Source organism: Salvelinus fontinalis, chromosome 1 (assembly GCF_029448725.1).
Source record: "Salvelinus fontinalis isolate EN_2023a chromosome 1, ASM2944872v1, whole genome shotgun sequence".
In the NCBI taxonomy this organism is placed as follows: domain Eukaryota; kingdom Metazoa; phylum Chordata; class Actinopteri; order Salmoniformes; family Salmonidae; genus Salvelinus; species Salvelinus fontinalis.
Window position 1 is genome coordinate 26,664,389 of NC_074665.1, and position 15,162 is coordinate 26,679,550.

Genomic DNA, 15,162 nt, shown 5'->3' on the forward strand with positions numbered 1-15,162 from the left:
CCACGCACCAGGCTTCCAGTGCATCTCCAGAGCCCTGTTCCTCTTCCACGTACTCTCCCTATGGTGCGTGTCTCCAGCCCGGTGCCTCCAGTTCCGGCACCACGCACCAAGCCTCCTGTGCGTCTCCAGAGCCCTGGACGCACTGTTCCTTCTCCCCGCACTCGCCCTGAGGTGCGTGCCCTCAGCCCGGTACCTCCAGTTCCGGTACCACGCACCAGGCCTAGAGTGCGCCACGAGAGTCCAGTGTGCCCTGTTCCTGTTCCCCGCACTCGCCCTGAGGTGCGTGCCCTCAGCCCGGTACCTCCAGTTCCGGTACCACGCACCAGGCCTATAGTGCGTCTCAGCCGGCCAGAGTCTGCCGTCTGCCCAGCGGTGCCTGAACGGCCCGTCTGCCCAGCTCCGTCTGAGCCATCTGTCTGCCCAGCGCCGTCTGAGCCATCTGTCTGCCCAGCGCCGTCTGAGCCATCTGTCTGCCCAGCGCCGTCTGAGCCATCTGTCTGCCCAGCGCCGTCTGAGCCATCTGTCTGCCCAGCGCCGTCTGAGCCATCTGTCTGCCCAGCGCCGTCTGAGCCATCTGTCTGCCCAGCGCCGTCTGAGCCATCTGTCTGCCCAGCGCCGTCTGAGCCATCTGTCTGCCCAGCGCCGTCTGAGCCATCTGTCTGCCCAGCGCCATCTGAGTCATCCGTCTGCCACGAGCCATTAGAGCCGCCCGTCTGTCCCGAGCCAGTAGAGCCGTCCGTCAGTCAGGAGCCGCTAGAGCCGTCCGTCAGTCAGGAGCCGCCAGAGACGCCCGCCAGTCAGGAGCTGCCAGAGACGCCCGCCAGTCAGGAGCTGCCAGAGACGCCCGCCAGTCAGGAGCTGCCAGAGACGCCCGCCAGTCAGGAGCTGCCAGAGACGCCCGCCAGTCAGGAGCTGCCAGAGACGCCCGCCAGTCAGGAGCTGCCAGAGACGCCCGCCAGTCAGGAGCTGCCAGAGACGCCCGCCAGTCAGGAGCTGCCAGAGACGTCCGACAGTCCGGAGCTGCCCTACAGTCCGGAGCTGCCCTACAGTCCGGAGCTGCCCTACAGTCCGGAGCTGCCGTACAGTCCGGAGCTGCCGTACAGTCCGGAGCTGCCCTACAGTCCGGAGCTGCCCTACAGTCCGGAGCTGCCACTCAGCCCGGACCTGCCGGAGTCCCTCAGCCAGGACCTGCCGGAGTCCCTCAGCCAGGACCTGCCGGAGTCCCTCAGCCAGGACCTGCCGCCCCTTATCCCGGTGCTGGTCCTTATCCCGGTGCTGCCCCTTATCCCGGTGCTGCCCCCTGTCCCGGTGCTGCCCCTTGTCCCGGTGCTGCCCCTTGTCCCGGTGCTGCCCCTTGTCCCGGTGCTGCCCCTTGTCCCGGTGCTGCCCCTTGTCCCGGTGCTGCCCCTTGTCCCGGTGCTGCCCCTTGTCCCGGTGCTGCCCCTTGTCCCGGTGCTGCCCCTTGTCCCGGTGCTGCCCCTTGTCCCGGTGCTGCCCCTTGTCCCGGTGCTGCCCCTTGTCCCGGTGTTGCCCCTTGTCCCGGTGCTGCCCCTTGTCCCGGTGCTGCCCCTTGTCCCGGTGCTGCCCCTTATCCCGGTGCTGCCCCTTATCCCGGTGCTGCCCCTTATCCCGGTGCTGCCCCTTCATTTAGGTGGGGTTAGTGGGAGGGTGGTCATTGGGAGGGGGATAAAGAAGCGGGGATTGATTATGGTGGGGTGGGGACCTCGTCCACCGCCAGAGCCGCCACCGTGGACAGACGCCCACCCAGACCCTCCCCTAGACTTTGTGCTGGTGCGCCCGGAGTTCGCACCTTAAGGGGGGGGTTCTGTCACGTTCCTGACCTGTTTTCCTTTGTTTTGTATTCATTTTAGTTGGTCAGGGCGTGAGTTGGGTGGGTTTGTCTATGTTTGTATTTCTATGTGGGGTTTTGTGTTCGGCCTGGTATGATTCTCAATTAGAGACAGGTGTGTATTGTTTGTCTCTAATTGAGAGTCATACAAAGGCAGCCAGGGTTTCACTGGTGTTTTGTGGGTGTTTGTTCCTGTGTCCTCACAGGACAGTTGAAGGTTAGTCACGTTTGTTGTTTTGTAGTTTGTAGTGTCTTGTTTGCTGTTTTTCATTAAAAGATGGCTTATTTCCCTCAATCCGCATCTTGGTCCTATCCATGCTCCTCCTCGTCTAAGGGGGAGAACAACAATGACTGCCTTTACAATTCCACATCTTTCAGAACTAACCTGCCCCGGGGTAGGCTAACTCCACTTACCCTGAATGAAATTACTGAGCCGTGAGGACCAATGAAATCAGATTCCCTCCATCTTGCAAAGATTGCGTCATCATCCCCTTAATTTGAGGAAGGCGACTGGTTAAATATTGTATTAATTATATTGTATATATACACATACATACATACTAGCTACTACTTTGAAATATTTTTACCCTAACTGAACGTATGATGTCAATGTAGTCTGCCTGAGGTGTCCTCTGAATCACCTATTTGGAACACCGTGAATGCACATTATTCACTCCATTATTCACCCACTCAACCCCAAATTCCAGCTCCTTCTCTCTGGCTGCAGCTACAAACTACCTAAGGTTAAAAAAAAATAGGGCCAAGTATTATTTTATTCCGAATGCAATTCTGCACTTTAGCGCTTGTACTTTAACTATGAAATTGCACTTACACAGCCTACTGCTTGTTTTATTATGATTTTTTAAATATGTTTTATGACTGCTGCAAAATGAATTGCCTCTGAGGACCTTAAAGTTTTCTGAATCTGAATTAAGTGTGACATCCCAGCAAAAATTAATCACTGCATTCAGAGATAGAATGCGTTTGGGGGTAGGGTGCTAGCCAGCATGATGTTTTAGAGCAGCAGTGTTGAGTAAGCACATGTGACCTGAATGTTGTACCCTAAAGGAAATAGTACTTGACCTGGTTTGTAGATTGAAATATGACTTCACAGTGCCTCACAGTAGAGTACCTACTAAGCAACCCATGCTGATTATGTTACATGTAAGTCAGAGTTATCCTCAACTGCAATTAGTACTAAAGGTACAGTAGTAGACTTTTATCATACCACTGTGTAGAAATATCACACTGGGCGCTCGTGCTAGTGAGTGAGAGAAAGGTGCTTTATTGTGGCGGGGTTTAGAATTGTGGCAGACATGGCTTGGGAGACCAAGGGGCAAATTCAACCAGTGTCATTTCCCTACAATTCTCCAGATTGTGGTTAATTTAGCGTGGCAGACAAAACAAGCAAACATGAACTGCCCTGGACATATGATACTTGTCAGGACTCACTGAACTTACTCGATTATCCACTGCCAGGCTGGTCACATATCTCTTACTTTTAAGAGGGAAAATAGAACATTCATTGTATTATCAAATTAAACTACTGTTGTGATGAAATCTCAATCTCAAGCAGTACACGCTTAGAAAAAAATACTTCCACAAGGGTTATTCGGCTGTTCCCATAGGAGAACCCTTTTTGCTTCCAGGTAGAACCCTTTTTGCTTCCAGTTAGAACCATTTTGGATTCCATGTAGAACCCTCTATAGAAAGGGTTCTACCTGGAACCAAAAGGGTTCTTTCTACCTGCAGCCAAAAAGGGTTATTCAAATGGTTCTCCTATGGGGACATCTGACGAACCCTTTAAGTTTCTAGAAAGCACATTTTTTTCTAAGAACGTATGCATTGTGCCTTAGGACCATCAATGTAGTCTGACTTTGGATGTTTTTGCTTTTCTCATTTCACTTTAAAGCTATATGGCAGTGGTTTATATAGCACTTGTTAAGGTTCACATATTGGGAAGCTTTATTACATTGCCCATCATCCTCATGACCTCAGCTTCTCTCCCTCTGAATATCTAACTCAGATTGAGTTTAAGTGGAGTCTGATCTTGCATTGACTGGCTCAGTGAAAGTAGGCCACTAATGAAAATGAAAAAGAGACATTGTCAAAGTGTTTTGTTCTCTTCTGTGCTTTTGGTCATATCAGTGTCAACGTTTACCTTTGGTAAAAAGCACACCCTAGCACAGATTTATTTACTCTTGCTGCCCCTTCTGTCAATGCAAAATGTATTCATCTTTTGTTTAATAGAGAAACATACAGTAATTGGATTTTCTTTTGTGAATGCTAGTGTTCAGAATGCAAAATGACACCTAAAGCATCTCTGCCACTTCTCCTCTTTTACTTTTTCACATACACATACAAATGTGCTTGAAATACAATGTATTTATGTGTTATTTTGCAGGGACAGTTTTTCTTAAAACCAAAAAATGCATCACTCGAGCCAGTGATTTTGATCTCTGGAATTTTAGAAAAATATCAAAGATATTTGAAACAGTTCTTTGTAATCGTTGCAGTCGAGGGATTTTTATCTGAATAAATGTGGCCTTTGCTCATACATCCAGTGTTTCTCCAGTCAAAAAACACACATTGTGTTTGACTTCCACTTTAAGAGGCTTCCTTGCTATGCCAAGCAGCTGCATATTAGGACCTATTACGTGATTTCATAGCTCTTAGAAAATTGCTCCTATTCACGACGAAACACCGGGGCTACAGAGGGAGAGAAAAAAAGCCCCCCAACACACAATCATGTCTTTTCAATTGACGATGGCAAGGTTGATGACAACATGACCATTGTGCTATAATGATAACACCACAAAGGCATCTGCCCCCTCATCAAGGCTTCCGTACGGCTGCAGATACAATTTAATTCACTTCTCTGTCTGCGCTGATACCGTAATGTAGCACGTCGGCACAGGGGTAATCACTGTCTTCCCCGATAGGAGGGAAAAGAGGGGAGAAAAAAAGATGGACTGATGATGGTGAGGCCAAAACTTACAATTAAGACGGCCAAATCTGACGTGTCAGAACCCCTGTCACCCCGCACTTGTACACTTCCAGGCCTGTTTATTTACCATGTCGACCAGCAATTATAATTAACGTGTAATTTAGTTCAAGACGTCCTTTTCTGGTGTTGAGTGAGTTGGGCATTATGGAATCTGTGAAAGAGAAGAGCAAGAGAGAGGCTGGGATGAAACTGGCAGCTAAGTGCTGTTGAATGAATGACGTGGAGAGGGTGCAGGGGGAACTTTGATATCGCAGGCACAGACGTTCATCAAGTTTTAATTAGGTGTCATTGGGAAGGGAACGGCCTGTGTTAACGGCATTAATTCCTATTTTTCCCCTTCGACCACAATGTTTAATTAGTTAAGTGGCAGTAAGACTCTTTCACTGGGGTTTGTGATTACGCCTGCACATTATGTCAATGTTTATAGTATTAAGTGTGTCTCTGAATGTTTCTGCTTTTATAACAACTCTAACTGGCTAAAGTGAGATTTTATACTTCAATGTTTAAAAAGTCTAACATCAGGGGCTAAAAAATAACTTTAATAATTCATCATAGCTTCAATCTCATGTCCTTTGTTTCCATCAACAATTTATAACCACTCTGGTGATAAGATCTATTATGTTTCTATTATAATTTGCCTTTCTGACCTTGATCACACAATGACATTAATTACATTGTAATAAACCCATTGTTGCAGGGTGATTATTTTCTTTGACCTTTGTATAGTGGTCTCAAGTAGCCTCAAATGTGTTTCAGTGGTTCCACTGATGTTGTGGTTTTCCCAGAAAGCAGAATAGTTAACACCTCAGTCGCAGTGGTAATATTAGTTCACCTTTTAAATTGAAAAGAGAACAAATGTGGTTCATGGCAAAGCTTTGACATAACAGAAAACGCAAACATACATACTTATATTGTCAAGATGTCAAGTAGATTTCTTAGTAAAGTTTCAGATTTCACAGTCTACAGAAATGCTCATGTTTCTGCTTGTTTTGTAAAGAGCTCATAAGAAGTGCACAAAGCGTCAAAGTCCTAGTCGTCTCATCCTTCAGCGTTACCTCTGTCCTTGAGATGTAAAGCTAATTGTGAAAGCAACTGAACATGACCAACCAAAGACAGGTATAAAAAAATGAATCTGTATGATATTCAAGATTGAAACATAAAGAGATGAGTTCCAATAAGGTGAACCTTAGGATCAGACACCATGGCAACATTTGTGTTGTCTACAGTATGCCAACAAAGCTATTGTAGGCCTACCTCTGTAGTGTAACTCTGCTATTGATCAAAATAAAAAATAGATGTAGTACTTGGGCTCCAATTCAATCAAATTGTTCTCGTCACATGCTTCCTAAACAACAGGTATGTTCATGAACAGTAAAATGCTTACTTACGGGCACTTCCCAACAATGCAAAGAGATAGAAAATAGAGAAATAATAGATAAGTAAAACTCGTAATAATAAATACATAATGAGTAATGAGAACTTGGCTATATACAGTACCAGTCAAAAGTTTGGACACACCTTCAAGGGTTTTCTTTATTTTGACTATTTTCTACATTGTAGAATAATAGTGAAGACATCAAAATGAGGAAATAACACATATGGAATCATGTAGTAACCAAAAAAGTGTTAAACAAATACAAGTATAATTTATATTTGAGATTCTTCAAAGTAGCCACCCTTTGCCTTGATGACAGCTTTGCACGCTCTTGGCATTCTCTCAACCAGCTTCATGAGGTGAACTGGAATAGATGTCAATTAACAGGTGTGCCTTGTTAAAAATACATTTGTGGAATTTCTTTCCTTCTTAATGCGTTTGAGCCAATCAGTTGTGTTGTGACAAGGTAGGGGTGGTATACTGACGATAGCACTATTTGGTAAAAGACCAACTCCATATTATGGCAAGAACATCTCAAATAAGCAAACAGAAATGACAGTCCATCATTACTTTAAGACATGAAGGTCAGTCAATCCGGGCGGCAGGTAGCCTAGTGGTTAGAGCGTTGGACTAGTAACCGAAAGGTTGCAAGATCGAATCCCCGAGCCGACAAGGTAAAAATCTGTTGTTCTGCCCCTGAACAAGGCAGTTAACCCACTGTTTCTAGGCCGTCATTGAAAATAAGAATGTGTTCTTAACTGACTTGCCTAGTTAAATAAAGGTAAAATAAAACAATTAACAAATCTGGAACATTTCAAGACCTTTGAAAGATTCTTCAAGTGCGCTAACAAAAACCATCAAGCCAAAAACCATCAAGCTATAATGAAACTGGCTCTCATGAGGAGGAAAGGAAGATCCAGAGTTACTTCTGCTGCAGAGGATAAGTTCATTTGAGTTAACTGCACCTCAGATTGCAGCCCAAATAAATGGTTCACAGAGTTCAAGTAACAGACACATCTCAACATCAACTGTTCAGAGGAGACTGCATGAATCAGGCCTTCATATTGGAATTGCTGCAAAGAAACCACTACTAAAGGACACCAATAAGAAGAAGAGACTTGTTTGGCCAAGAAACATGATCAATGGACATTAAACCGATGGAAATCATATTTGAGATTTTTGATCCATCCGCCGTGTCTTTGTGAGACGCAAAGCAGGTGAACGGATGATCTCTGCATTTGTGGTTCCCACCGTGAAGCTTGGAGGAGGAGGTGTGATGGTGTGAGGGTGCTTTGCTGGTGACACTGCCAGTGATTTATTTAGAATTCAAGGCACACTTAACCAGTATGGCTACCACAGCATTCTGCAGCGATACGCGATCCCATCTGGTTTGCACTTAGTCCCACTGTCATTTGTTTTTCAACAGGACAATGACCCAAAACACACCTGCAGGCTGTGTAACAGCTATTTGACCAAGGAGAGTGATGGAGTGCTGCATCAGATGACTTGGCCTCCACAATCCCCCGACCTCAACCCAATTGAGATGGTTTGGGATGAGTTGGTCCGCAGAGTGAAGGAAAAGCAGTCACCAAGGGCTCAGCATATGTGGGAACTCCTTCAAGACTGTTGGAAAATAATTCCTCACGAAGGTGGTTGAGAAATGCCAAGTGTGCAAAGCTGTCATCAAGGCAAACGGTGGCTACTTTGAAGAATATCAAATATATTTTAATTTGTTTAACATTTTTTGGGTTATTACATGATTCCATATGTGTTACTTCATAGTTTTGATGTCTTCACTATTATTCTACAATGTAGAAAATAGTAAAAAAAAAAAAAAGAAAAACCCTTGAATGAATAGGTGTGTCCAGACTTTTGACTGGTATTGTACATGCGATACCATTTCTGAGGTGATGTATGGGGGTACGGGGTAACTGATGTAGATATATACATATAACTTGGAATAAAGTGACAGATAATAAACAGTAGCAGCAGCGTATGTGGTGAGTCAAAAAAGTTTGTGCAAAAAGTCTGAAAGAGGATAGTCTGGGTAACTATTTAGCAGTCTCATGGCTTGGGGTTAGAATCTGTTCACTTGGCATTGCGTATGGTGATCTTAGGCTTGAGTGCTGCTGTTCGGCCATAGAAACCCATTTCATGAAGCTCCATACGAACAGTTATTGTGCTGACATTGCTTACAGAGGCAATTTGGAACTCGGTAGTATGTGTTGCAACCGAGGACAGACTATTTTTACGCGCTGCGCGCTTCAGCACTCAGGTGTTGTGTGAGCTTGTGTGGCCTATCACGTCGCAGCTGAGCCGTTGTTGCTCCTATGCATTTCCACATCACAATAACAGCACTTACAGTTGACCGGGTCAGCTCTAGCAGGGCAAAAATTTGACAAACTGACTTGTTGGATAGATGGCATCCTATGACGGTGGAACATTGAAAGTGTGCTCTATTTTATACAACTGTCAGCAACGGGTGTGGCTGAAATAGCCAAATCCACTCATTTGAAGGGGTGTCCACATACCTTTGTATATATAGTGTACTGTACGTATAGTCACTGTGGGGATGACGTCATTGATGCACTTATTAATGAAGCCGGGGACTGATGTGGGAAACTCAATGCCATCGGAGGAATCCCAGAACATATTCCAGTCTGTGCTATGGAAACAGTCCCATAGCTTAGCATCTGTTTCATCGGACCACTTCCGTATTGAGCACATCACTGCTACTTTTTGTTTGAGTTTTTGCTTGTAAGCAGGAATCAGGAGGATAGAGTTATGGTCAGATTTGCCAAATGGAGGGCGAGGGAGAGCTTTGTATGTGTTTCTGTGTGTTGAGTAAAAAATAATCTGGAGTTTTTTCGCCTCTAGTTGCATGCTGGTAGAAATGAGGTACAACGGATTTCCGTTTCCCTGTATTATAATCACCGGCCACTAGGAGCATCGTCTCTGGATGAACATTTTCTTGTTTGCATATGGCCCTATACAGCTCGTTGAGTGCGGTCTTAGTGCCAACATCGGTTTGTGGGGGTAAACAGCTATGAAAAATATAGATGAAAACTCTCTTGAGTTTAGGATAGTCTCGAACGGCGCTCGTACTGTTTGTTCTGCAGTGATTGTACGTCCGCCAATAGACTGGAGGGTTGCGGCGGTTTATGTTCTAGTGGACATTCTGTAGTTTCATCAGGGTTCCTGCACGTCGGCTTAGTTTAAGCCGTCTTTTCCTTTTCCCGGTCTTGGGCATTACGGCCTGGTCCGGGGTGAGCGTGTGCTATGATTCCGACTCGTTGAAGTAGAAATCCTCATTCAAATCGAGGTTAGTGATTGCTGTTCTGATGTCCATTAGATATTTTCGGCCATAGGAAACGATGGTGGAAACATTATGTACTAAAACATTTAAGATCAGCTAAATAAACACACAAAATAGCAGAATTGGTCAGGAACCCGTGAAACGGGTGCTAGCCATTGCAGCGCCATTCTCTGTGTCAATTAATCGCAGATAAAGGAAAACTGCGATGTGCAATGTTTATGCTGGTTTGGAGATGATTAACAGTGTTGTTTCTGTCGCTCTCCTACAGTGTCCCACATGGTCATGGAAGAGGTGAACAGCATTCAAGAGAACCTGGACATAGAGAGGACATGCAGACATAGTGTGGAAACCCTGGCCTCCAAGGTAGATCAGCCTAATGAGCAATGCCCTTTGTTTTCTTTCAATTCTAACTTTTGTATGCTCTCAATTCTTCTAATTTACTAACACTTTCTGTGGTAAAATTGGTCCTTTAATCCAGTGCACAGATATTGTTGTGAAAAGCTTGCCAAATTTCTAGGTCTAATCATTACCCACACAATATTTTGGACAGAAGCCCTCTGTGTCCACCTGGCAGTTCTGTACAATACCTCCTCCTTCTCCTCCTCCTCCTTCTCCTCCTCCTAACAGTCCTGTCCAATTTTAGCTTTACCAAAGAAATATCAATCTATATAAGTTGCAAACATTTAACCTTGTAGCAGCATGTTATACAATGTGTGAGTTCTTTGTAGATTTACACGTGTGTCTGTGTCTGTGTGTGTGTGTGTGTGTGTGTGTGTGTGTGTGTGTGTGTGTGTGTGTGTGTGTGTGTGTGTGTGTGTGTGTGTGTGTGTGTGTGTGCGCGCGTGTGTGTGTGTGCCCGTGTGTGTGTGTGCGCGTGTGTGTGTGCCCGTGTCTGTACTTGCGCATGTGTGTATGAGCGCTCGTGTGTTTTTGTGGGATTAATTAATTGGCTTACCATTTGAATCTGGCTGTTGTGGTCTTAAAGGTTTGGATAGCCACATAGGAAGACAGAAAGAGGGAGAGAAGGATAAGAGAAGGTCTAGCAGATGAATCAAAGCCCTTCTTCAATTTAAAAAAAAAAGGGGGAGAAAAAAAGATGTTGCTTACAACAACCATGGAGAGAACAACATTATAGAAACGCTCCAATGTGGGTCAGACCAGCCTTGTAAAGGGGTCTTTGTTCTCTTCTCTCTCTGCTGAAAACAATGCAAGAGAAAAATGAAGACATCTCTTTTCTTACTGCGATAAATGGGCTTTACTGGAACATCATAAAATGAATCATCCAGAATGCACTAAAATATCAGAGAACCTTGAATGCTGTGTCACTGTATATTCCTCTATTGTTCGCGCAGGCCGACATACGAGTCTAAAGAACGGACGAAACCCAGAGTAAAGACTGTAGAACGCATGATTACAAATGCGTCGTTGTCAGTTACAACCACCTGGAAATATTGTAATGTTGTCCCGTGAAATGTATTTTCATGTCAAATGATGAGCTTCCCTTATATTTAGGCACTACCTTTGTGAAGGAACTAGAGCAGTGCTTCTCAAACCTCTCCTCGGGTATCCCCAGATGTTTCACCCCAGATGTTTCACCACTTTGTTGTAGCCTTGAACGAGCGCACCTGATTCACTAATCAAGAGCTTGATGATTAAAGCAGGCATAGATCTCCGTAGCCTACCTTCTATGGGTTTGTCATAGTGCTCTGCACACCACTTTAGTCTGACAAACAGTTTTTCCCAATACAAGGAGTATGTGTGAGGTGGTAGACATCTTAATGGGATACTATGAGATCCAACTAATTCATTATTTTTGCAATATGGAAGGTGTTAGGATATAGTGTGAAAATAAATAATAGAAAATGAATTAAATGTGTTTGAATCCCAAAAAAAGTGGCATTTTGAAGATGACAGCATTGTTAGCTCCTTTACATTTAAATTGAACACAAAATATTTTGGTAGGTCTCATGTAAAAAGACAGCCAAACTGACTTCTGTGAGTCATTTGTTTAATTTTCTTGAGCCCAACGCTGGTAATTCTGACAGACAACAGCACCCGAGAAAAAAAAAGTCATATCAAAATCTTAAACTCGCCAACATTTTAAAATACAAATCAATAATAGCGGGTACTTGCTATTTACCACCAGTCAAATCACAACAGCGTTTTGTGTTGATGTTTGATCAAAGAAGATGAGGGGGTCGTGATTTTGAAATGGTGACCTCTGAAGCGCCTCGGATAGCCTGCCTGCAAGCCAGCCTGATTTCTCTGAGTATGTAATTTCATAAATTCGTTCTCATCAATAGTAGATTATTATCAAAGACTGGGATTCTGTGTTATGTATTGTTGATTGCATTTTTAAAAGATGCATTTCGAAGAGCACCATCGGAAAATGGAATTTCTGCAATCTGCCCTGACTGGGATGTCATTAATAAATGCCTCTATTATAGCTCTGCCATTTTTCTCTCACCACACTCTCCGTCTGAAATGACATCAATAAATGTGCATAATCTGTACCCCTTTTCTTTCCTTAGGCTTCATTAGTCTTTACTTAGTAGTAGTATCCATAATTGACACATATGGCCATCGTGATGATAGAACTTCAGAATTTGAACGTCTCATACTGGTAGTTCAATACGGGTGACTTAGGTTGAATTGACGAAATTGTATGGAATTTGAAAAGAAAAATGACACAAAGTCCAAAGTGCCATAGGAATGGGTGATGTAAATACATTTGCTTCATAAAGTAATGTGAGAAAGGCCTTTTCCCCTGGCTCTTTCTAATGACATGGCTGTTATTTCACACCTGATTATTGCTTGTTACATCCTTCCGCGATGCCACTTACAGGTACAGTGTGATTAAATGGATGATGAATGAGGAAATCGGACCAACATTTTATCTGGCATCTTGTACCATATTGCCTATCATCTGCTTTCCTTCCCATCTGTTTCCTGTGAAATGTTCTTGAGATTCTATCTAAAAAAGACATGTATATATAAAAAAATACTTACATTTGTGTTATATAAATTACTCCGTTTTGCCTTATCTAAGTGAATTGCTTGCTTATGGAATATGCCATGAGCTGCAAGCCACTACCAAGTGAGGTTCAATCAGTGTTTAAACCTACTTCATGTGGATCTGAGCCAGACCCGGCAGCAGGATAAAGTGACAAATTATATTGAGTTCTGCTTATATCATTTTATTTTACCAGGTAAGTTGACTGAGAACACATTCTCATTTACAACAAATCATTGAGTGCACTGTATCAGCACAATTGACAGCAAGGGCATTTTAGTAATGAATATAGGCTACAAGAGAGACAGGGCAGTTCACCTATTACAAACAGCCGATGTGAATTCAGCTGTCTTACCAAAATAATGCAAACTGAATGCTGAAAGTAGTAGCATAGTTATTCATGCATGCAAACAAAAATACTGAATAGCAGTTTAGCTTAGAATACCGACACAACTGCGAAAGCGAACGAATGAATGTGAACAAAATCGATAAAGGCAAGACGCAATCTATATTTAGGCTAGTTATATTAACAGGAAACAAACGCAGAATGGAGATCAAAATAACCAAAACCTAGCCTCCAGCCTACTACAGTGAGATGCAGCCATGCAGAGCTGTCTTGTCAAATAAATAGGCCTATACAGCTCGCTTCAAACATGGAAAATCATGCTGCTCGGTCATGAGATCAGCAACATTTTGTGATATGGCACAATACAATTCTGTGAATTGAATTCGACCCACGTAATCAATTAAGCAATGCCAGCCTACCATAAACATGTTTCCAATACGTACAGTTCCATTTACAGCAACGATAACCAATAGGCCACCAAGAAAACCATAATAGAATGTATCTATTTCTATGATGAAACATACTGATATGTAGTTATACCCAGGGGTGTCAGTTGGGTTATTGCATTGGAATATATAGAATTGTGCTTATATCACACTATACCACTATAAACATAAAAGTTCTAATGTTTTTGACCAAGAAGTGACCGGTTCAATGGCACAAAATCTCACCTGTGCTTTATCAGCACCATGGACAGCGCCCTACACACTAAAGCAAGATTTTGATTAAAAAAAGAACCAGCTAGATTGTGTCAATCTTACCTTTTCAACGCAGCCTCCTTGATGCTCTGTGGACCTTCCTGAGTAATCGATCATTCCTTTCTCCCCAAAATCTTCTTGTAAGTTCCCCCTCAAATGTCAGTCGGATTCGGTGAGCTTTCCTTGGGTGTAGCATGCTTCTTCTGTGCCCACTGAACACGTTTCTGAAAATGGAAAATGTGTTATTCCATGTAGATGTGAACGCCCCAAAAGGGTCCATTTGTCCTCAAGTTGGGTCCATTTGTCCCAGAGCGGGTGATTTCAGTCTGCAAAAACTGGCGAGCAACTCTAAACTCAGCTTCCACCAAATCTGTTTTGCTTAGATCCAGCAGTGATTTCACCTTGTTCACATCTAGAAAGTCATGTATCTCTGGGTCAAGGGCACACAGGGCCTCCAACCAGTTGGTTCTTGAGTTCGCAGAATCGTTCTGACATTTCACCAATGACAGCATGCAACGTGCCGAAGAACACTCAGTCTCTTCTCCTATGTCCTGTCCACCACGTATTGCTGGAGATGTGTTACTTACATAACGTTGTCGTTTGCTTGGAGCTGCTGGTGGTGCATCAAATATTTTGGTACTATCAATAGCATTCTTCCAGTTAGAATACCCATCTTGGGTCAAGGCCTTGTCTGTGTTAGCATTGGACCCAACACACAATTTTCAACATGGGAAACATGCCGCATCTGCAGTAACTGAGTTTTCCCGCCACTCTCTTTCTATGAACCAGTTGCTATTAAATGAAAGTTTTTGGAGAGAAAACAGAACAACTGGAAAACCTGCGGCTATGGTAGGATTCTAGGTTAACTTGGGTTCGCTCCCCTGTTCCAAGATCATCAGGAACAGTCGGAGGTTGAGGCGGCTGTGGAGCCATTATACTGACAGCACTTGTGGGGTGGGTAGGCTCTGCACACGGAACTAGCTGAGCTCGGCAGCATCATCACTGCTGTGCTAGGCGGTGGCCTCGGTGGTTTGATGCTGCTTCTGCTGATCATCGCTGTCCTTCTTCTCCTTTTTTGGGGTACTTTGGCGAAGCCGGTTTCTGATATCTATAGCTGGTTCGAGCTAGCTAAATAGGCTACGGCTAATAACACTAACGCTTTTTATAGTTTGCTAAGAAGCTAACTACACTCGGTAGTGGTGGGGCGCGAGACAGAATTGAGTGAAGCAGCTTCAAAGGTAAACTTGACCACGCCCTTATAAATGAAAACCAAACCAGGCGTATCATGTTGTTCACTTAGTCTACCACAGACATAAGAGCTGAAAGCGTATTCTCCCGCTTTTTTTGGAAACCCAAAGGAATCATACTTGACTGCCAAGTTGCTTTCCATAGCCCCCTTACACACACCACACAGTGCCCTGTCCATTGTGCTGACACAGCGCATTGGAGATGCAGATTTTTTTTGAGCCAACCTGTCGCTCAATCATTTAAACTATTTGCTATTTCGATATAGGGACAAAAAAAAATTACTGAGGGGGCTCAAGTTTGAACTGAGGGG

General features: G+C 43.9%; 1 protein-coding gene across 1 annotated transcript in view; it reads left to right on the forward strand.

Moving 5' to 3' along the window:
- LOC129855951 (shootin-1-like) overlaps positions 1–15,162 on the forward strand; it is a 45,592-nt gene that overhangs the window by 2,476 nt on the left and 27,954 nt on the right. Inside the window, exon 2 of the mRNA XM_055924097.1 lies at positions 9,816–9,910. Coding sequence (XP_055780072.1) covers positions 9,816–9,910 — 95 coding nt within the window. The remainder of the gene's footprint in view (positions 1–9,815; positions 9,911–15,162) is intronic.